At 47.4% G+C, this 22,554-nt stretch overlaps 1 protein-coding gene across 1 annotated transcript in view; it reads right to left on the bottom strand.

Annotated features, from left to right (window-relative positions):
* C1QTNF9 (C1q and TNF related 9) overlaps nucleotides 1–22,554 on the bottom strand; it is a 176,066-nt gene that overhangs the window by 23,739 nt on the left and 129,773 nt on the right. The window contains exon 4 of the mRNA XM_069202241.1: nucleotides 773–835. Within this exon, the coding sequence (XP_069058342.1) occupies nucleotides 773–835 (63 nt within the window). The remainder of the gene's footprint in view (nucleotides 1–772; nucleotides 836–22,554) is intronic.

Below are 22,554 nucleotides of genomic sequence, written 5' to 3'. Positions count from 1 at the left end.
TGGTAGTCTGGGCTCCCAGTTCTGAGATAAATGTCCCAGACTTACACTCTAGTGCTGTGAGACTACAGACAAGTTGTGGGTACCTCACATCCTGACATTAGGTGTGAGACTGTCGCCCACACCATCTGCCCTGCCTCTTAAATTTTTTTTTAGGTTGAATGTCCATGGGCGGTTGGGGTGAGCCAGATATTTTTGTTCAATTTGTTTAAACTAGCATAAGGTTAATTACCTTAATGTTTCCCAAACTGTTTGCCAGGGGTTTTAAAATGTTCAGAAACATAATCAAAAATTTGCTGTTTCTTTCTCTTCAAGAAAGCTTGGGTAGATTTGGGTAGGGGTGACAGCCTTGACACAGTGCTGAAGGGCATTAATTTACTACTAAACAAGGATGTAATGTGACACCTAAATGTAGCATACCATGAGGCAATCACAAAAAGACCACAGTGAATAAATAGCACTATGTTAATAAAAGAGTAAATAAATGCACTGATAACATAGTGAGGCATGGCCTCTCTTGGGTGTGTCTGTAAAACTGATGTTTGTTCTTGAAATTTTGTCCTGAATTTTGACCCTTTGTCCTGAATTTTTGCCCTGAATTTTGACCCTCTGTCCTGATTTTTTTACAGTCCTGTCCAGAATTTGCCTCAGTGCCAGGTGGTCACCCTAGCCGGTGGGGAGACCGCCAAATCGACGGTGGTCTGGTTTTCCAACCACCAAACTCGTAAACAGGCCCTTAGACTTTTGGAAACTGGCGTTTTGATTTTTTTCTCACCGGATTGTCCTCTTTCTCCTTTGTTACCATCTTTTCCTGGGATCCCAGGAGGTCCTGCTTCACCTAAGTAAAGAAAGAAGCATAGTCACTTTTAAATCCCATCAATAAAACATACACTGACAATAAGGCAAAGACTAAATCTAAACAAGTATTTTTTCTTTTATAGTTTATAAGCGTATGGATCCATTTGTGTTTGGGACAAAAAGATAACGAAATACAGAGGCACATGTATTAGTACCCATGGATTCTGGAACAGGGATCAGGGATGTATGGGCAATTTGAAAGGACAACATAACCAACAGGACCAACTGGGCAATACCAACACAGAGAGAAAGAAGAGCAGGTGGATAACAAGAAAGTAGACTATTGAGTACCAGGACACCTTGTTAGAGGGACTGTGAGGCAGTAAGAGGCTGGCACTTGGAGCGTTGTATGTCAGAATATTGAGCACAAAATTATTGTGCAAAAAATATTGTAGCCTGAACATCAACTAACAAAATGTTGTCACAGTAAGGAAAAATTTACTGGCTCTGATTTAGTTTGGTGGATGGGATTTCCCGTACACCAGAGGGACCCCACAAGAACCCCATAGGATATAATACACTTCTAATGGCAGATGGGATACATGCCACGTTCGTGACAGGGTGTCCCGTCTGCCAAATTCTAAATCAGGCCCTTGCTATTCTTAGCTCAGCATGTACGTACAATTAATTTATCTATATCTCTATATGGAGTAAGGTGTGATAAAATTATATTTATCGATCTATACATAGTTTTATACTATCTTTGTGGTTCATATTCTGGCTCAGATTTTTTTTTAAGTGCTTTATTCATAACTCCGTTTTCTATTATTATACCCACTTGGAAACACCAGGACAGGTGAACATTGGGACTGGGATACACTATCACAGACTCGAGCCGAGGAAACCAGCACATCAAAACATGAACACTGCAATACGAAAACACAGGCACTGGGACAGGAAGAAATAGGCACTGGTACTCAGGAAGACACTAAGAGGGTCATTCTGACCCTGGCGGCCGGTGGCCGCCAGGGCCACCGACCACGGGAGCACCGCCGACAGGCTGGCGGTGCTCCAATGAGCATTCTGACCGCGGCGGTTCAGCCGCGGTCAGAAGCGGAAAGTCAGCGGTCTCCCGCTGACTTTCCGCTGCTCATTGGAATCCTCCATGGCTGCGGAGCGCGCTCCGCAGCCATGAGGATTCTGACCCCCCCTACCGCCATCCAGTTCATGGCGGGAAAGCCGCCATGAACAGGATGGCGGTAGGGGGGGTCGCGGGGCCCCTGGGGGCCCCTGCCGTGCCCATGCCAATGGCATGGGCACGGCAGGGGCCCCCGTAAGAGGGCCCCAAAATGTATTTCACTGTCTGCCTTGCAGACAGTGAAATACGCGACGGGTGCAGTAGCACCCGTCGCACCTTCCCACTCCGCCGGCTCGATTACGAGCCGGCATCCTCGTGGGAAGGTCGTTTTCCCCTGGGCTGGCGGGCGGTTTAACTGGAACCGCCCGCCAGCCCAGGGGAAAACTCGTAATACCCGCCGCGGTCTTTTGACCGCGGCGCGGTAATTTGGAGGGCGGGATCCTGGCGGGCGGCCTCCGCCGCCCGCCAGGGTCATAATGAGGCCCTAAGGCCCTAATTACAACCCGGGCGGTCAAAGACTGCCAGGGCTGTTTTGGAGTTTGCACCGCCAACAGGCTGGCGGTGCAAACTCGCGTAATATGACCGTAGCGGAAGCGCCGCGGTCCAACCGCCGGAACCGGCGGTTTACCGCCATGTTGGTCCTGGCTGAGCAGCGCTGCCCAGGGGATTATGAGTCCCCCTCCCGCCAGCCTTTTCATGGCGGTAGGAACTGCCATGAAAAGGCTGGCGGAAAGGGGAGTCGCGGGCCCCTGGGGGCCCCTGCACTGCCCATGCCTTTGGCGTGGGCAATGCAGGGGCCCCCTGCCACAGCCCCATGGAGCATTTCACTGTCTGCATAGCAGACAGTGAAAAGCGCAACAGGTGCAACTGCACCCTTCACACCGCCGCAACACCGCAGGTTCCATTTGGAACCGGCTCCCGTGTTGCGGCCGACATCCCTGCTGGGCCGGCGGGTGGAAACTCGGTTGCGGCCCGCCGGCCCAGAGGGGATGTTGTGATGGCCACTGCGTAAGTGAGGCCGCATTGGCGGCCGCGCAGCGGTTACAACTTGGCGGGAAGTTGTAATGAGGACCAAACACTGGAACAGGAAGGCATGGAAACTGGGATAAGGAGGTGGGCAGTAGAACAGGGAAAGGCGGGCAGAGGGGCCGGGAAACAGAAAAACTGGTGGTACTGAGAAGGAGAAGCAAGAGTGAGGGGACATAGAAGGGTCAGTGCCTAATTTGTGTCCGTGTTTTCTATTGCTCTACGCCAGCACTTATTTCTAAACACCAGCAGCTATCAAGGGGTAAGACCACCTGGTGGCACTGTGAATCTTTTTTTCTGCTGAATTGATAAGTGCAGAGTTTATTGAAAACTGATAAATCTAGCATGTAGTCAATGCCGGTACTGGCATTCAGCAACAGTGGCAAGGCTGGTAGTTAGTGGTGCCAGCTGGAGTAGATTCCTATGAAGTGCCTTGGGCCCTGGCACTTAATCATTTTACAAATTAAGCTCTAAGGAGAGTAACCCTTCACAAGGGAGGAACACAAAATAAGGCCTCTTGGACAGGGAGGAAGTGGACAGGGAAACAGGCACAGAAAGGGGGGAAAGCATTTCACCACATTGCGTTGTACGAAGTAAATCTCACATTCATCCAAAATCGAGCCCTTCAAGCACCGGAGAGTGCTGCAGGCCACACCCGTTAGAGAAGTACATTGTTAAAATACCAAGTAAGATTTCATGTTATTTGTGGCACTAACATCACAAGGCCAATCAACTGATGGCACATTGCCTTCATGTGACAATAAGGCGGGTTGTCGCGAGCAGTCTGCTTGTTTATGGCTATTTGATACCCTGTGCTCACTTACGATATCAGGACAGCTGCCATATTTAATAGACCAAAAAACATAATGTAACTTATCAAGCAAAATGTATGATTGCTATCACACATTATAATGAATGTTCACCAGGGGCCAGATGTAGCAAACGTTTGCGACTCGCAAACGGGCAGAATCGCAATTTGCGACAGTGCAAAATCGGAAATGGGATGCAAAAAGCCCATTTCCGACTCGCAAAAAGCGATGGGACCCGTTTGCGAGTCGCATCTGTTGCGACCCCATTGTGCGACCCGCAAATTGCGAGTCGCAATTTGCGAGTCGCAACCCATATGCAATTGCAACTCGCAAATTGAGACTAGTCGCAAAAAGCCCAGTTTGCATGTCCCATTTACCACTAACTCAGAGCAGGTGGTAACCATTACCAAAGTATAAAAGGAGACCCAGAAGCCATCTGGGTTACTCAAGATGGCGGAGATATACCTGATAGCAGTGAGGAGGAGAGTCTACGCAGCCCAGCAGATGAGGAGGAGGGGCCACAGACAGGAGAAGATATATAGAACAAGGCAGACCCTTTTCCAGCAAACTGAAGAGGAGATCTATGATAAATACCGCCTTAGCAGCGCAGCCATCCTAGAATTAATAGATTTACTAAAACCACAGCTAGAACACAAGACTCTGCGTGGCTGCGCCATCCCTACGCATGTGCAAGTACTATGCGCACTGCACCTCTTGGCCTCAGGGAGCTATCAGGGGTCATTGCCGTGGCAGGTGGGGTATCCCAAAGTGCAGTGTCAAGGTTCCTCAGGGCATTCCTAGATGCCTTAGTCACGCACAGGTCTCACTTCATATACTTACCAAGGAATGAGGCAGAAATTAACAGCACCAAGCTGGACTTTTACCGCATTGCCCACTTTACCCATGTCATTGGATGTGTAGATGGGACACACATTCAAATATGCCCCCCTGTTAATCTGGAACACATTTTCCGCAACAGAAAGTGTACCCACTCACTCAACATACAGGTTGTTTGTGATGCCCATTACGTCATCACGGACATTGTAGCTAAGTTTCCAGGCATTACCCATGACTCATACATTTTTAGGCATAGTGGGATACATCAACGCCTGGAACGTGGGGAATTTGGAGACGGATACCTCCTAGGTAGAGCCACAGACACTTGCAGACATACACACAGGTCACTGTGCACGACTATCTGTACTTCCTAACAGTGTACTTTTGTGCCCAACAGGTGACAGTGCATATGCTCTAAGGCCTTGGATCATTACTCCGTTTTTAACACCAAGAAATGAATCTGAGAGGCAATACAACAGTGCGCATAAGAGGACCAGGAACCTGATCAAGCGCACCTTCGGACACCTGAAGGCAAGATTCAGATGCCTTGCTAGCAGTGGAGGCGCCCTCCAATACACCCCCATTACCGCATTCAAAATTGTGGTTGCATGCGCCATCCTCCACAACATAGCCACCCGACGTGGGCTACCTCTCACCCCTGCAGACCCAGATCCTGATGATGAAGAGCAAGAACAACCACATCGCCATCATGGGGATAGGAGTCTAGCTAATCAAGGCAGACTGAGACGGGACCACATTGCAACGCAATATTTTGGACGGTACGTGTAAACTCCCACCATACTCACCCATTAACCAAACACTCCTTTTGTTAAGTGGAAGAAAAATAACTGTTTTAATAATGTAAGGAATGAACTATATACAAGATGAAATTGTCCATGGGCAGGGAAATGCCAACCAGTCATGTGGCACATTAACGCCATGTGCCACATTTATTTCTCCTGGCTGTTCTCTAAGATCTCCTGCCCCTCCTGCCAGCCTGGCTGGTCCCTGCTGCGTCCATGGTGCTCTGCCTACCACTCCTTAGCACCCTACTGTCAGTGGCAGATACACTGCTCACTGTGGAGCCCTCCTCACTGTCTTGGGGTGTTTCCCCGGTGGCCCTCGACATCTCCCGTGTCTCCATTAGTTCTATTATGTGTGTGAGACGTCCCAGGCCCCTGGCAACATCCCCAGCAAAATGGCCCATCTCTATTTGCAGGCCAACTGTCCTCCTCGACAGGCCTGTTGTGTTGATGGCTAGCCTGCCGATCGATGTGGCCATCCTGTCCAGTCTTAGCATTATCTGGCAATCTCTGCGCCGCCCAGCCTCTGCCTGGCCCAGCAGTCCGCCCGCCAGTTCCCTGATGGCAAAGGCAATGTCCCCAGTGTTCTGGCACATCAGGTCCATGCGTCTGTTGAGGTGCTGCATGCTTGCATGGTTGTTTCTTACAAAGCGGTGCAGCACCCCACTAATCCTGCCCAATATTCTGTTCTGCAGGCGCTGACCCCGCAGCAGATGTGCCTCACTGCTGGTTGGAGGAAGTATCCGGGATCCAGATGCTTTTGCCCTGCGACGCCTGCGCAGTGGTGGCTGCCCTGGGCTCCCACATGTATCCTCCCTGGCTGTTGCTGGGGCAGCTCCTGGCGTTGTTGTTGCAGCAGGCGTTACCACTGCAGGAATGCTGCTGTCTCTGCAGGTGGGGGTGCTGGAGGGTCCTGGGGTGTCCTCCTGGGCCTGGGTGCTTGGGGTGTTGGGGGTGTCTTGCTGGAGACCTGTGGGACATGGGGAACACACTGTCAGTGTCTAGTATCTATTGCACAATTCATAATAAACATTTGCCTATGAACTGCCTATTTGACTACATTTCCCATAATGCATCATTCTGGCTTTTTCTACCCTGAAATGGAGCTAATTTGGTTGTGCATGCACCTGTGTACATGGTGGGTGGGGTATTACATTGATAGGGGTACAGGCTTATCACCGGTTGATGTGCTGGGCTCTGAGGTGTCCAGGTCCCCAAATCCACACACTGCCTCCGGCTCAAATGTTTCCTCAATCCTTTCTTCAAGGGGTGTGGGTGGTGGCACAGATGATGGTCCCCCTCCAGTGCCTCTCATCTCCCGGAGCCTTTCTGCCACCCTCTCCTTGGTCCGGGAGCGGAGGTCATACCACCTCTTCCTTATGTCCTCAATTGTCCTGTGGCTCACACCCAGGGAATTAATTTTTTCTTGCATTTCCTGCCAGATTTTCTTTTTGGTGGCCTCAGGAACAGTGAGGGCTGCTCTCCCAAAGAGCTCATCATGGTGCTGACAACATTCCTCGGTCAGCACCTCAAGCTCCCTCTCAGAAAATTTGATTTTCCTTTTTCGTGGGGTTCCCTCCATGGCTGCTGCTGCTTGTTCAGTGTGAAGACTGGCAGTTATAAAAGGGTGTGGTCCAGCCTCCTCCCAGGTGTATTTGTTAACTTCCTGGCTGTGATGTCATCATCATGTGCCAGGAAGTGTTTCCAGAGTGTTCTGGTGTGCTTTCTGGAGTGTTCTGCTGCACCTGCAAGCAATTTTGAAGGTACTCGCAATTTGCGACACCCACTCGCTAATTGCGAGTTTGTTTTTTGCACACTCGCAAACAGCGACCTCGCAATCTGCGGACTCGCACACAGCGTTGCGAGTCCGGCTGCGAGTCGCTAAATCGGACCGGTTTATTTCCTGGCATACCAAATTGCGACTCGCAAAATGCGAGTCGCAATTTTTATTTTTGCTACATCTGGCCCCAGATTTCTTAAAACTTTTTAACGTAATATGTCATTTGCCATCGTTCGAAGTTCGTTAGTTTCCAAGAATTTTAATTGCATCACACTGTAAAGTCAAAACCTGGAAAGAAAGTGTCTGTGAAAGGAGAAATATTCTGCCAGGTGACAATGGGTCGCTGACAAACTTGAGAGAGGGCTGGCAAAGGCATGTTTCAATGACTTCTATTAGAGTGGAATGTTAATCTGAGTTTTTCCTCAGAGTCCTTACGTTTTACCTGTGAGTGTTCCATAATGGAAGTTTCCATATGCCTAATCTTCGCTTAGGGCTTGATTTTGAGAAGAAATTCATAGATAAATGTTTGCACCAGGGCTAAATGGCTGCCTGGGTTACGATGGCAAATGTAGCTCTATGGTTTGGCCTTAATTGCATTTTTAAAGAGCCATAGGCTCAGGTAAGGGGAAGTGACAAGCCCTAGGGCATGTGTGCACTTCACATGTGTACAAATAAATTTTGGGGTGCCTTAAAGGGGGCCTTAGGCCCTCTGCACCCCTGGTTTTGCGTTTCCTAATTTGTGATTCCCTAATAAGGAAGGCCCATAGGAATAATGGAGTTGCATTTCTTAATAGCGATTGCGACTCTGTGGGAATTGGTATTAGGGAATCACTATTTTCTAACATACCATTTTGCTTTTCTTAAACAGCGATTTCTTAAAATTCACTATTTAAGAAATGCAAAACAGTACTTTGACACATCTGGCCCCAGATGTACTAAAAGGCAATTTTGCATTTCCTATATAACGACTTCATAGAAATCGCTATTTAGGAAATGCAAACTGCTATGCATCAAGACACCAATTTCCTAACAGTGATTCCTACAAAGCAGGAATCGCTATTAGAAAATCACAAATAAGAAATCCCGTGCCATTTGTGACAATGGGCAGGTTATGCATTTCCCAAATAGTGATTTCCTATTAAGAAATTGCTATTTGGGAAATGCAGAACCAAGGATGACTATGGGTAAAAAGCCCTCCTGAAATGCACCCCACAAATAGTAGTGCACATATAGAGCACTCAAATGCCCAAGGGGCATGTGTGTGATGTATTGCACTTTAAAAAAACATTTTGGGGTGCTTTTTTTTAGATTGCATATGGTTACCATAAACTTGAAGTTGACGTTAATTGCATTTCCTAAATGCTCAATTCGCATTTAGGAAATGTTTTGTACGTCTGGATAGGAATCGCAAATAGGTAATCCCTATTTGAGATTTCCTATTCAGAGGATCGCAAATTGTGATTTCCACTCGGTAGAAATCGCGATGGGGCTTCGTACATCTGAAAAGCCCATTTTGCATTTCTTAACGGCTCAAAATAGTGATTCAGACCGTTAAGAAATGCAAAATGGCTTTGTACATCTGTCCCTAAGTGTTTTTCCTTCTCTTGTACTCAGTAAGTATCTGATACAGAAACATAAGTGCTGATCACATTGGGTCAGGTTGCCAAGGGGGGCGATCAGCCATCATCCGATAGACCTGCGGCTGAGGCCAGTTGTTGGCCCATTTTTAAGGTGGACTAAGCTAACCAGTCTAACCTGCAAGGCCAAAACGTGAAAAATTGTTGTTACACATATACTGAGCCTGGTCTGAGCTACATTAAGTCAGGCAGGCTCTGTCAGAGGCAGAATGACAATGGGCTGCTCAGGCTGTCACAGCAGGAGGTGTGTCTGTCCCTGGCTCCTTCCAGGTGTGACCGAAGCCTCAAGGAGCTGCTGTTGGGAAGCCATTAGCGCTTGCTTTGCAGAGGACTGGGGCAGGGAAGTGGACTGGATGGTTGGGGTGGTGGGGGTTGGTGAGGGGCAGGGAGGGAACTCCTTAGCTTATTTGTGCCCCATTCTGCCTTCCATTGAACAGGCAGGGATAAATGAGTCTCTTCTTTTGTCCTTTGCATGCCAGATATCGATTACTGCAGTCAACAAGCAGAGGATGTGGCCTTAGACGACTTTGAAATTGTGATACCAGTCCCAGCGTCAGCACAGCATCCTGTGATTCTGGGCAAATCACTTAATCTGCCGTGCCTCAGAAAATTAATAAGAAAAAAAATGATATTGTATAATATAATCCGGGGCTTGTGTGAAGCTCACAACATGAGCATAAATCATGTGCTAAAACCTTTATTTAAACAGAATCCTTTGTTATTTAATTATATGTTATGCATCGCTTCCAAATAATCCTCTTGTCATTAGAACAAAAAACAAATTAGATTATTTTACACCCAGGTATCATGGTTTCACGTCACACATCATATACAATGAACAATGGCAAGTACATTTCAAAACAATTAACAACTAATCAACGTAATAAACACGAGATGTGGAGTATACTACACTTTTCTCCCCTCATATGTATTTTAATGTGTCAAGTGAATACTTAAAACAATAACAAACATTTAACTTGTGCATATATGCATTGATTTGCTGTATTAACAAATTGCAGAATCTTAAATCACAAAGTGTCGGGTAACATCACAATGTATGCTCTTTATAATTTACAGTATTGGTGCTACTCCTTCTACATTTATATAGTCTTGGACCCCTAAACTCTAACAAGCATGTGCACGTAGCCTGCAGCTAGATCCACATGCACCCCTAACTTTGCCAGTGCACTTCAGAGCTGACATGCATTACACTTCTGCGTAAACAGTTCTTCCACTCTACGTCATCCCTCACCAGAACATGTCCTGGGTACACCCAGCTGTGTCAGTATACATCAACATAAACGTACACATTCCCAGTGTTCAACCAGCTCTGCCTTTGCAACTTAACATTGATATAGATGTACAACATGCACACATAGATCAGCCAATGGGTCTCAACCCTGTGCACAGAGCCCCATGTGCACACAAGGGTCTATTGCTGCACCTCAAACGTGACCTGCAAGTACCCACAGCTCTACCAGTTCGCCTCAGCCAAAACCTGTTCGCACCCTATGTGCACTTACCTCTGTCAGAGTACCCCACTCGTAACCTGTACATCTTGCTCTACCAGTGCATCCCATCCTTAGCCTTCAGGTACAGTGATCACACACAACTTTACCAGTGCACCTCATTGAACAAGTGCATTTCAAATGTAGAAACAGATTAACCATTGCCACTCAGACTTATAAACACAGCACTGGCCTTGCATCAAGGCCGGACTGGCGGTAACGAACATCAACCATTTCCCCAGGAGGCTGGAAGGGTTGGGGGGGCACTGATGTCACTGGAAGGCAGGGTTTGTAGCAGTGCATCAGTTTAAAAGAACTGAAGAGTTCCTTATACTGTACATTCAACAGTTTTCAGGCAACAATATAAATGCCTAGATAACTCTGGTGATTTATGTACCTGCTGGGGAGATATGGAGTTTTGTCTAGTGGCACTTTTGACTCATGTAAGGTAGCACAGAGGGTTAATTTGCCTGGTGCAACAAATGTGTACTATGCAGATTAAAGAACAGTGTTTTATGTGCAATGCTCAGTGGGATACTGCTTTTGTCACAAAAAGCATTTTGCTCCTGTGCAGTTCACAAGTTACAATAGTAATTTAGCACACTGAGCTATGAACTGACATCAAAGAGATGTATGCAAACTGCATGGTACAGGGTAGAACGTTATGTTTTTCCCCAGTATTGATTATCCTAATTTTGATCAAAATGGATTGTTTTGGTAGAAATAAATTATTAGTAATGTCAACCTGAACCACTGTGTTGCGTTCTGAATCCTGGTTTCATGCTTCCCCAGGCCAAGCACTCTTACAAAATGCCTACCAGTATGGATGGCATGTGAATCCTACACCTTGTAGACCCTTTGTCTTATGTAACATTTTCTATACACTGATTTACACACATATGATTAATTGTGTTTGTATGTGTGTGTGATGTAAAGTGCACCAAACACCCTACGCTGGTCAGAGAGGTGCTATAAAATAAATGAAATACACATGAGAAAGGGACTATGGAGAGATGAGAGCCACTGTTAGAAGGTGATGATGTAGGAATCATTGAAGAGCCCCAATAAAGATTAATGTATCCTAGTGCACTGTAAGGTAATCATGTACTATGCTTTAAAAACATGCAATCAAATGTATAATGAAAAATGTGTTGTAGAATGCACTGTTTTTGCCATTTGTTCCTACATTTTCCTAGGGGGGGGAACCTCCCAAGCCTTATTGCAGTAATCAGGCTTTCTCACTATACACCCTATGGGGGATGGTCTGACAAACGGAACCCTGGGGAACTAAGAATGAGCAGTAAAGACAGAAAACTGACATTCAGCAGGGGCCTCAAGGTATTATATTTGAGCAGCAGTCTTGAGGACTTAAATTGAGCATGGCCTTTGCAGGGTACCTTGTGTGTGACTGGGAGCCCTTGGCTCTTGGAGTTGAGCAGCAGCTTGAAGTTCTTGTGGTGAGTGGGTGCCTCAGGGCCTTGGGGTGACCAGAGCACAAGTGGAGCTCAGGATAAATAGAAGACTGATGCCATATGGCACTTAATGGTCCAGAGTGAGCAAGAAATGCAAGGGCTACGGACGTAGAGAGCTATGAGGGGCCCTTAGGGTAAGAAGAATTCAAAGAGCACCTGAGAGAGCAGTAACCTCTGTGGACCTCTCTGTGGGCAAGAGCTTCACAGATCTGAGTTTCAGTAAGAGCCTAATTGGACCCACCAGTGGAAATGAGCTTAGGGCTTCTAATGGTAACTGGGATCTTTGGGAACTAAGTGATGATGAGCTAGAGCCTTGAGGCGTTAGTCACAAATACTCTAAAGGGACTCTTAATGCTGTCTTAGTATATGCAGAGGCCTCTAGTCCCTGAGGGTACAGAGAACTCTCAATACCTAGGAGTGAGTATGATCTTCTGGAGACCTTCTGGTCACAAGGAAGTAAGGATCCTTAAGGATGAAAAGAAACCTTAGAGTCTGATGGCAAACAGGTCATTCAGTGATCAATTGAGAATGTGCTACAAGACCTAAAGTTGAGATGTAAATTCAGGGACCTCAGGGTGAGAACAAGATTTATAGTCCTGAAGATGAGCGCTACAAAACCTGTTGGTGTGCTGTAGTGGAATAATTTTGTGTCCAGTCTTGACAAAAGTGATGGGCCTTATTGTAGGAAAGTACCATCTTGCCTGGCATGTTACCCCCATTTTTCACTGTATATATGTTGTTTTAGTTGTATGTGTCACTGGGACCCTGTTCACCAGGGCCCCAGTGCTCATAAGTGTGCCTGAATGTGTTACCTGTGTAGTGACTAACTGTCTCACTGAGGCTCTGCTAATCAGAACCTCAGTGGTTATGCTCTCTCATTTCTTTCTAAATTGTCACTAACAGGCTAGTGACCAATTTTACCAATTTACATTGGCTTACTGGAACACCCTTATAATTCCCTAGTATATGGTACTGTGGTACCCAGGGTATTGGGGTTCCAGGAGATCCCTATTGGCTGCAGCATTTCTTTTGCCACCCATAGGGAGCTCTGACAATTCTTACATAGGCCTGCCACTGCAGCCTGAGTGAAATAACGTCCACGTTATTTCACAGCCATTTTACACTGCACTTAAGTAACTTATAAGTCACCTATATGTCTAACCTTTACCTGGTAAAGGTTAGGTGCAAAGTTACTTAGTGTGAGGGCACCCTGGCACTAGCCAAGGTGCCCCCACATTGTTCAGAGCCAATTCCCTGAACTTTGTGAGTGCGGGGACACCATTACACGCGTGCACTACATATAGGTCAATACCTATATGTAGCTTCACAATGGTAACTCCGAATATGGCCATGTAACATGTCTAAGATCATGGAATTGCCCCCTCTATGCCATCCTGGCATTGTTGGCACAATTCGATGACCCCAGTGGTCTGTAGCACAGACCCTGGCACTGCCAAACTACCTTTCCTGGGGTTTCACTGCAGCTGCTGCTGCTGCCAACCCCTCAGACAGGTTTCTGCCCTCCTGGGGTCAAGCCAGGCTTGTCCCAGGATGGCAGAACAAAGGACTTCCTCTGAGAGAGGGTGTTACACCCTCTCCCTTTGGAAAATGGTGTGAAGGCAGGGGAGGGGTAACCTCCCCCAGCCTCTGGAAATGCTTTCTTGGGCACAGATGTGCCCAATTCTGCATAAGCCAGTCTACACCGGTTCAGGGACCCCTTAGCCCCTGCTCTGGCGCGAAACTGGACAAAGGAAAGGGGAGTGACCACTCCCCTGATCTGCACCTCCCATGGGAGGTGTCCAGAACTCCTCCAGTGTGCTCCAGACCTCTGCCATCTTGGAAACAGAGGTGCTGCTGGCACACTGGACTGCTCTGAGTGGCCAGTGCCACCAGGTGACGTCAGAGACTCCTTGTGATAGGCTCCTTCAGGTGTTGCTAGCCTATCCTCTCTCCTAAGTAGCCAAACCCTCTTTTCTGGCTATTTAGGGTCTCTGTCTCTGGGGAAACTTTAGATAACGAATGCAAGAGCTCAGCCGAGTTCCTCTGCATCTCTCTCTTCACCTTCTGATAAGGAATCGACTGCTGACCGCGCTGGAAGCCTGCAAAACTGCAACAAAGTAGCTAAGACGACTACTGCAACTCTGTAACGCTAATCCTGCCGCCTTCTCGACTGTTTTCCTGTTTGTGCATGCTGTGGGGGTAGTCTGCCTCCTCTCTGCACCAGAAGCTCCGAAGAAATCTCCCGTGGGTCGACGGAATCTTCCCCCTGCAACCGCAGGCACCAAAAAGCTGCATTACCGGTCCCTTGGGTCTCCTCTCAGCACGACGAGCGAGGTCCCTCGAATCCAGCAACTCTGTCAAAGTGACTCCCACAGTCCAGTGACTCTTCAGTCCAAGTTTGGTGGAGGTAAGTCCTTGCCTCACCTCGCTGGGCTGCATTGCTGGGAACCGCGACTTTTGCAGCTATTCCGGCCCCTGTGCACTTCCGGCGGAAATCCTTCGTGCACAGCCAAGCCTGGGTCCACGGCACTCTAACCTGCATTGCACGACTTTCTAAGTTGGTCTCCGGCGACGTGGGACTCCTTTGTGTAACTTCGGGTGAGCACCGTTTCACGCATCCTCGTAGTGCCTGTTTCTGGCACTTCTCCGGGTGCTACCTGCTGCTGAGAGGGCTCCTTGTCTTGTTCGACGTCCCCTCTCTCTACCGGTCCAATTTGCGACCTCCTGGTCCCTCCAAGGCCACAGCAGCGTCCAAAAACGCTAACCGCACGATTTGCAGCTAGCAAGGCTTGTTGGCGTTCTTTCGGCGGGAAAACACTTCTGCACAACTCTCCACGGCGAGAGAGATCCGTCCACCAAAGGGGAAGTCTCTAGCCCTTTCCTTCCTGCAGAAACCGCAGCTTCTTCTCTCCAGTAGAAGCTTCTTTGCACCCACAGCTGGCATTTCCTGGGCATATGCCCATCTCCGACTTGCTTGTGACTTTTGGACTTGGTCCCCTTGTTCCACAGGTACCCTAGATTGGAAATCCACAGTTGTTGCATTGTTGGTTTGTGTCTTTCCTGCATTATTCCTCTATCACGACTTCTTTGTCTCTTGGGGAACTTTAGTGCACTTTGCACTCACTTTTCAGGGTCTTGGGGAGGGTTATTTTTCTAACTCTCACTATTTTCTAATAGTCCCAGCGACCCTCTACAAGGTCACATAGGTTTGGGGTCCATTCGTGGTTCGCATTCCACTTTTGGAGTATATGGTTTGTGTTGCCCCTATCCCTATGTTTCCCCATTGCATCCTATTGTAACTATACATTGTTTGCACTGTTTTCTAAGACTATACTGCATATTTTTGCTATTGTGTATATATATCTTGTGTATATTTCCTATCCTCTCACTGAGGGTACACTCTAAGATACTTTGGCATATTGTCATAAAAATAAAGTACCTTTATTTTTAGTATAACTGTGTATTGTGTTTTCTTATGATATTGTGCATATGACACTAAGTGGTACTGTAGTAGCTTCACACGTCTCCTAGTTCAGCCTAAGCTGCTCTGCTAAGCTACCATTATCTATCAGCCTAAGCTGCTAGACACCCTATACACTAATAAGGGATAACTGGGCCTGGTGCAAGGTGCAAGTACCCCTTGGTACTCACTACAAGCCAGTCCAGCCTCCTACATTGGTTGTGCAGTGGTGGGATAAGTGCTTTGAGACTACTTACCACTCTTGTCATTGTACTTTTCATAAGAGAAAAATATACAAAACAAGGTCAGTGTATATACACATAGCCAAAAAGTTTTGCATTTCCTCTTTTCACTCTATTCTAAAGTGCTGAAAAGTACTTCTAAACTTTCAAAAAGTTCTTAAAAGTTTAAAAAGTTTTTTTCTGTCTTTCTAAAAAGTTCTGAAAACTTTTTTCTCTTTTTCTATCACTTTAACTCTCTCTAAAAATGTCTGGCACAGGCCAAAATGTTGACCTGTCTAAGATTGCATATGATCACCTTAGCTGGAAAGGAGCAAGGAGTATCTGCATAGAGAGAGGTTTGAGTGTAGGGAAGAATCCTTCCTTGGAACTATTACTTAATATGCTTAGAGAACAAGATAAGGCTAAAAGTGCCCCATCTGTTGAAAAAGTAGCTAATGGTTCTCAATCTGATCCAGGGACTCCCCCAGGAAAAGGTTCAGGAAAGAAACTTCTTAGCCTGCCCATTACTAGACAGTCTAGCATAGTTGGTACTGAGGTGGAGTCACATCATCCAGATGATGTGCTCTCACATTACACTGTCAGCCAAGCTGTTAGGGTGGCTTCTGTAAGGGACAGGTCTCCTTCTGTTCATTCCCATCATATCTCTGTATCTAGGAATGTCCCTCCCACCAACCCTGATGACAGAATGTTAGAGAGGGAACTCAATAAGTTGAGGGTGGAACAAACCAGACTGAAGCTTAAAAGGCAACAGCTGGATTTGGATAGACAGTCTTTTGAACTAGAGAAGGAAAGACAGAAGTTGGGTTTAGAAACCCATGGTGGCAGCAGCAGTATTCCCCATAGTCATCCTGCAAAAGAGCATGATTCCAGGAATCTGCACAAGATAGTTCCCCCTTATAAGGAGGGGGATGACATTAACAAGTGGTTTGCTGCACTTGAGAGGGCCTGTGTTGTACAGGATGTCCCTCAAAGGCAGTGGGCTGCTATCCTATGGCTATCATTTAGTGGAAAAGGTAGGGATAGGCTCCTTACTGTGAACTAAAATGATGCTAATAATTTCCAAGTTCTTAAGAATGCACTCCTGGATGGTTATGGCTTAACCACTGAACAGTACAGGATAAAGTTCAGAGAGACCAAAAAGGAGTCTTCACAAGACTGGGTTGATTTCATTGACCATTCAGTGAAGGCCTTGGAGGGGTGGTTACATGGCAGTAAAGTTACTGATTATGACAGCCTGTATAACTTGATCCTGAGAGAGCATATTCTTAATAATTGTGTGTCTGATTTGTTGCACCAGTACTTGGTGGACTCTGATCTGACCTCTCCCCAAGAATTGGGAAAGAAGGCAGACAAATGGGTCAGAACAAGAGTGAACAAAAAAGTTCATACAGGGGGTGACAAAGATGGCAACAAAAAGAACGATGGTAAGTCTTCTGACAAGGGTGGGGACAAATCTAAAAATGAGTCTTCATCAGGCCCACAAAAACACTCTGGTGGGGGTGGTGGGCCCAAATCCTCTTTTAATCAGAACAAGGAAAAGAAACCATGGTGCTATTTATGTAAAATAAAAGGCCATTGGACAACAGATCCCAGTTGTCCAAAGAAAGGCACCAGTGCTCCTACCACTACAACCCCTACTGCTACCCCTAGTGTCCCTACTAATAGCAGTGGTGGTGGGAGCAAACCTACTAATAGCCAATCCAAGGGAGTAGCTGGGCTCACTATTGGTAACTTAGTTGGGGTTGGCCTTGTTAGGGAGGCCACAGAGGCTGTGTTAGTCTCTGAGGGGGCTATTGATTTAGCCACCTTAGTTGCTTGTCCCCTTAATATGGATAAGTACAAGCAGCTACCCCTAATAAATGGTGTTGAGGTTCAGGCCTACAGGGACACTGGTGCCAGTGTGACTATGGTCATAGAGAAACTGGTCCACCCTGAACAACACCTACTTGGTCACCAGTACCAAGTAACCGATGCTCACAACAACACACTTAGCCACCCCATGGCTGTTGTTAATCTCAACTGGGGGGGGGTTACTGGTCCAAAGAAAGTTGTGGTAGCTTCAGATTTACCTGTAGACTGTCTATTAGGGAATGATTTGGAGACATCAGCTTGGTCAGATGTGGAGTTGGAGGCCCATGCAGCAATGCTGGGCATCCCAGGGCATATTTTTGCTTTGACAAGGGCTCAGGCCAAAAAGCAAAAAGGACAGGGAAGCTTGGATCCTGGAACAATGGACCAAGTGCTCCCTAAAGCTAGGGCTAGTAGAAGCAAACCACTTCCTACTATCCCTCCCTCTACAGTGGATTCAACTTCTGAGGAAGAAGAATTCCCTCCCTGTGCAGCACCTACACCAGAGGAGCTGGAAGCAGACACTGCTGAGCTTTTGGGTGAAGGGGGGCCTGCCAGAGAGGAGCTGAGTGTGGCACAGCAAACCTGTCCCACATTAGAGGGTCTCAGACAGCAAGCTGTCAAACAGGCTAATGGGGATGTCAGTGACTCTCACAGAGTTTACTGGGAGGACAACCTCTTGTACACTGAGCATAGGGATCCTAAACCTGGAGCTGCCAGGAGATTAGTGATTCCTCAGGAGTACAGAAAGTTCCTCCTAACCCTGGCACATGACATTCCCCTAGCTGGGCATCTAGGACAAATGAAAACTTGGGACAGGCTTGTTCCCCTGTTTCATTGGCCTAGAATGTCTGAGGACACAAAGGAATTTTGTAAGTCCTGTGAAACCTGTCAAGCCAGTGGCAAGACAGGTGGCACCCCAAAGGCACCCCTTATTCCACTGCCTGTGGTTGGGGTTCCCTTTGAAAGGGTAGGGGTTGACATAGTTGGCCCCCTTGACCCTCCTACTGCTTCAGGCAATAGATTTATCTTGGTGGTAGTGGACCATGCCACAAGATATCCTGAAGCTATTCCTTTAAGGACCACTACAGCTCCTGCAGTGGCAAAGGCCCTCCTGGGAATATTTTCCAGGGTGGGCTTCCCAAAGGAAGTAGTATCAGACAGGGGAAGCAATTTCATGTCTGCATACCTAAAGGCCATGTGGAAGGAGTGTGGTGTAACGTACAAGTTCACAACACCCTATCATCCACAAACAAATGGACTGGTGGAGAGATTTAATAAAACTCTCAAAGGCATGATTATGGGTCTCCCTGAAAAACTCCGCAGGAGATGGGATATCCTTCTACCATGCCTCCTTTTTGCCTACAGGGAGGTACCCCAGAAAGGAGTGGGCTTCAGCCCCTTTGAACTTCTTTTTGGACACCCTGTTAGGGGTCCACTCACACTTGTAAAGGAGGGTTGGGAACAACCTTTAAAAGCTCCTAAGCAGGATATTGTGGATTATGTACTTGGCCTCAGATCAAGAATGGCTGAGTACATGAAAAAGGCCAGTAAAAACCTTCAGGCCAGCCAAGAGCTCCAGAAGCAATGGCATGATCAGAAGACTGTTTTGGTTCAGTACCAACCAGGGCAGAAAGTGTGGGTCTTGGAGCCTGTGGCCCCAAGAGCACTCCAAGATAAATGGAGTGGTCCACACACAATTGTTGAGAAAAAGGGTGAAGTCACCTATTTAGTTGACTTAGGCACTGCAAGGAGTCCCCTTAGGGTACTCCATGTAAACCGCCTGAAACCCTACTATGACAGGGCTGATCTCACCCTGCTCATGGCAACAGATGAGGGACAGGAAGAAGACAGTGATCCTCTACCTGATCTCTTCTCTTCCACAGAACAAGATGCTCTGGTGGAAGGTGTAGTTTTGGCTGATTGTCTTACTGCTGAGCAGAAAGACAATTGCATAAACCTCCTAGATCAATTCTCTGAACTCTTCTCTACTGTGCCAGGTACCACTTCTTGGTGTGAGCACACTATAGATACTGGAGACAGTTTACCTGTCAAAAGTAAGATCTATAGGCAGCCTGACCATGTCAGGGACTGCATAAAGCAAGAGGTCCAGAAAATGTTAGAACTAGGAGTGGTTGAGCACTCTGACAGTCCATGGGCTTCTCCTGTGGTACTGGTACCAAAACCCCATTCCAAAGATGGAAAGAAGGAAATGCGGTTTTGTGTAGACTATAGAGGTCTCAACTTAGTAACCAAAACTGATGCTCACCCTATACCCAGGGCAGATGAGCTCATAGATACACTGGCATCTGCCAAGTATCTAAGCACTTTTGATTTGACTGCAGGGTATTGGCAGATCAAATTGTCAGAAGATGCTAAACCTAAGACTGCATTTTCAACCATTGGAGGACATTACCAGTTTACTGTAATGCCTTTTGGTTTGAAAAATGCACCTGCCACTTTTCATAGGTTGGTGAACACAGTCCTGCAAGGGCTGGAAGCTTTCAGTGCAGCATATTTGGACGATATAGCTGTCTTTAGCTCCAGCTGGGATGATCACCTGGTCCACCTATGGAAAGTTTTAGAGGCCCTGCAAAAGGCAGGCCTCACTATCAAGGCTTCAAAGTGCCAGATAGGGCAGGGTAAGGTGGTTTATCTGGGACACCTTGTTGGTGGGGAACAGATTGCACCACTACAGGGGAAAATCCAAACAATCATTGATTGGATTCCCCCTACCACTCAGACTCAGGTGAGAGCCTTCCTAGGCCTCACTGGGTATTACAGGAGGTTCATTAAGAACTATGGCTCCATTGCAGCCCCTCTTAATGACCTCACATCCAAGAAAATGCCTAAAAAGGTATTATGGACAGCAAACTGTCAGAAAGCTTTTGAGGAGCTGAAGCAGCCCATGTGCTCTGCACCTGTCCTGAAAAGCCCTTGTTACTCTAAAAAATTCTATGTCCAAACTGATGCATCTGAATTAGGAGTAGGGGCAGTCCTATCACAACTTAATTCTGAGGGCCAGGATCAACCTGTTGCTTTTATTAGTAGGAGGTTGACCCCTAGAGAAAAGCGTTGGTCTGCCATTGAGAGGGAGGCCTTTGCTGTGGTCTGGGCTCTGAAGAAGTTGAGGCCATACCTGTTTGGCACTCACTTCATTGTTCAGACAGACCACAAACCTCTACTTTGGCTAAAACGAATGAAAGGTGAAAATCCTAAATTGTTGAGGTGGTCCATATCCCTACAGGGAATGGACTATACAGTGGAACATAGACCTGGGAGTAGCCACTCCAATGCAGATGGACTCTCCAGATATTTCCACTTAGACAATGAAGACTCATCAGGTCATGGCTAGTCTTATTGTCCTTCGTTTGGGGGGGGGGGGGGTTGTGTAGGAAAGTACCATCTTGCCTGGCATGTTACCCCCATTTTTCACTGTATATATGTTGTTTTAGTTGTATGTGTCACTGGGACCCTGTTCACCAGGGCCCCAGTGCTCATAAGTGTGCCTGAATGTGTTACCTGTGTAGTGACTAACTGTCTCACTGAGGCTCTGCTAATCAGAACCTCAGTGGTTATGCTCTCTCATTTCTTTCTAAATTGTCACTAACAGGCTAGTGACCAATTTTACCAATTTACATTGGCTTACTGGAACACCCTTATAATTCCCTAGTATATGGTACTGAGGTACCCAGGGTATTGGGGTTCCAGGAGATCCCTATGGGCTGCAGCATTTCTTTTGCCACCCATAGGGAGCTCTGACAATTCTTACACAGGCCTGCCACTGCAGCCTGAGTGAAATAACGCCCACGTTATTTCACAGCCATTTTACACTGCACTTAAGTAACTTATAAGTCACCTATATGTCTAACCTTTACCTGGTAAAGGTTAGGTGCAAAGTTACTTAGTGTGAGGGCACCCTGGCACTAGCCAAGGTGCCCCCACATTGTTCAGAGCCAATTCCCTGAACTTTGTGAGTGCGGGGACACCATTACACGCGTGCACTACATATAGGTCAATACCTATATGTAGCTTCACAATGGTAACTCCGAATATGGCCATGTAACATGTCTAAGATCATGGAATTGCCCCCTCTATGCCATCCTGGCATTGTTGGCACAATTCGATGACCCCAGTGGTCTGTAGCACAGACCCTGGCACTGCCAAACTACCTTTCCTGGGGTTTCACTGCAGCTGCTGCTGCTGCCAACCCCTCAGACAGGTTTCTGCCCTCCTGGGGTCAAGCCAGGCTTGTCCCAGGATGGCAGAACAAAGGACTTCCTCTGAGAGAGGGTGTTACACCCTCTCCCTTTGGAAAATGGTGTGAAGGCAGGGGAGGGGTAACCTCCCCCAGCCTCTGGAAATGCTTTCTTGGGCACAGATGTGCCCAATTCTGCATAAGCCAGTCTACACCGGTTCAGGGACCCCTTAGCCCCTGCTCTGGCGCGAAACTGGACAAAGGAAAGGGGAGTGACCACTCCCCTGACCTGCACCTCCCATGGGAGGTGTCCAGAGCTCCTCCAGTGTGCTCCAGACCTCTGCCATCTTGGAAACAGAGGTGCTGCTGGCACACTGGACTGCTCTGAGTGGCCAGTGCCACCAGGTGACGTCAGAGACTCCTTGTGATAGGCTCCTTCAGGTGTTGCTAGCCTATCCTCTCTCCTAAGTAGCCAAACCCTCTTTTCTGGCTATTTAGGGTCTCTGTCTCTGGGGAAACTTTAGATAACGAATGCAAGAGCTCAGCCGAGTTCCTCTGCATCTCTCTCTTCACCTTCTGATAAGGAATCGACTGCTGACCGCGCTGGAAGCCTGCAAAACTGCAACAAAGTAGCTAAGACGACTACTGCAACTCTGTAACGCTGATCCTGCCGCCTTCTCGACTGTTTTCCTGTTTGTGCATGCTGTGGGGGTAGTCTGCCTCCTCTCTGCACCAGAAGCTCCGAAGAAATCTCCCGTGGGTCGACGGAATCTTCCCCCTGCAACCGCAGGCACCAAAAAGCTGCATTACCGGTCCCTTGGGTCTCCTCTCTGCACGACGAGCGAGGTCCCTCGAATCCAGCAACTCTGTCCAAGTGACTCCCACAGTCCAGTGACTCTTCAGTCCAAGTTTGGTGGAGGTAAGTCCTTGCCTCACCTCGCTGGGCTGCATTGCTGGGAACCGCGACTTTTGCAGCTACTCCGGCTCCTGTGCACTTCCGG

Source organism: Pleurodeles waltl, chromosome 8 (genome assembly GCF_031143425.1).
Source record: "Pleurodeles waltl isolate 20211129_DDA chromosome 8, aPleWal1.hap1.20221129, whole genome shotgun sequence".
NCBI classification, from domain to species: Eukaryota; Metazoa; Chordata; class Amphibia; order Caudata; family Salamandridae; genus Pleurodeles; species Pleurodeles waltl.
This window is presented reverse-complemented; position numbering and strand designations above follow the sequence as displayed.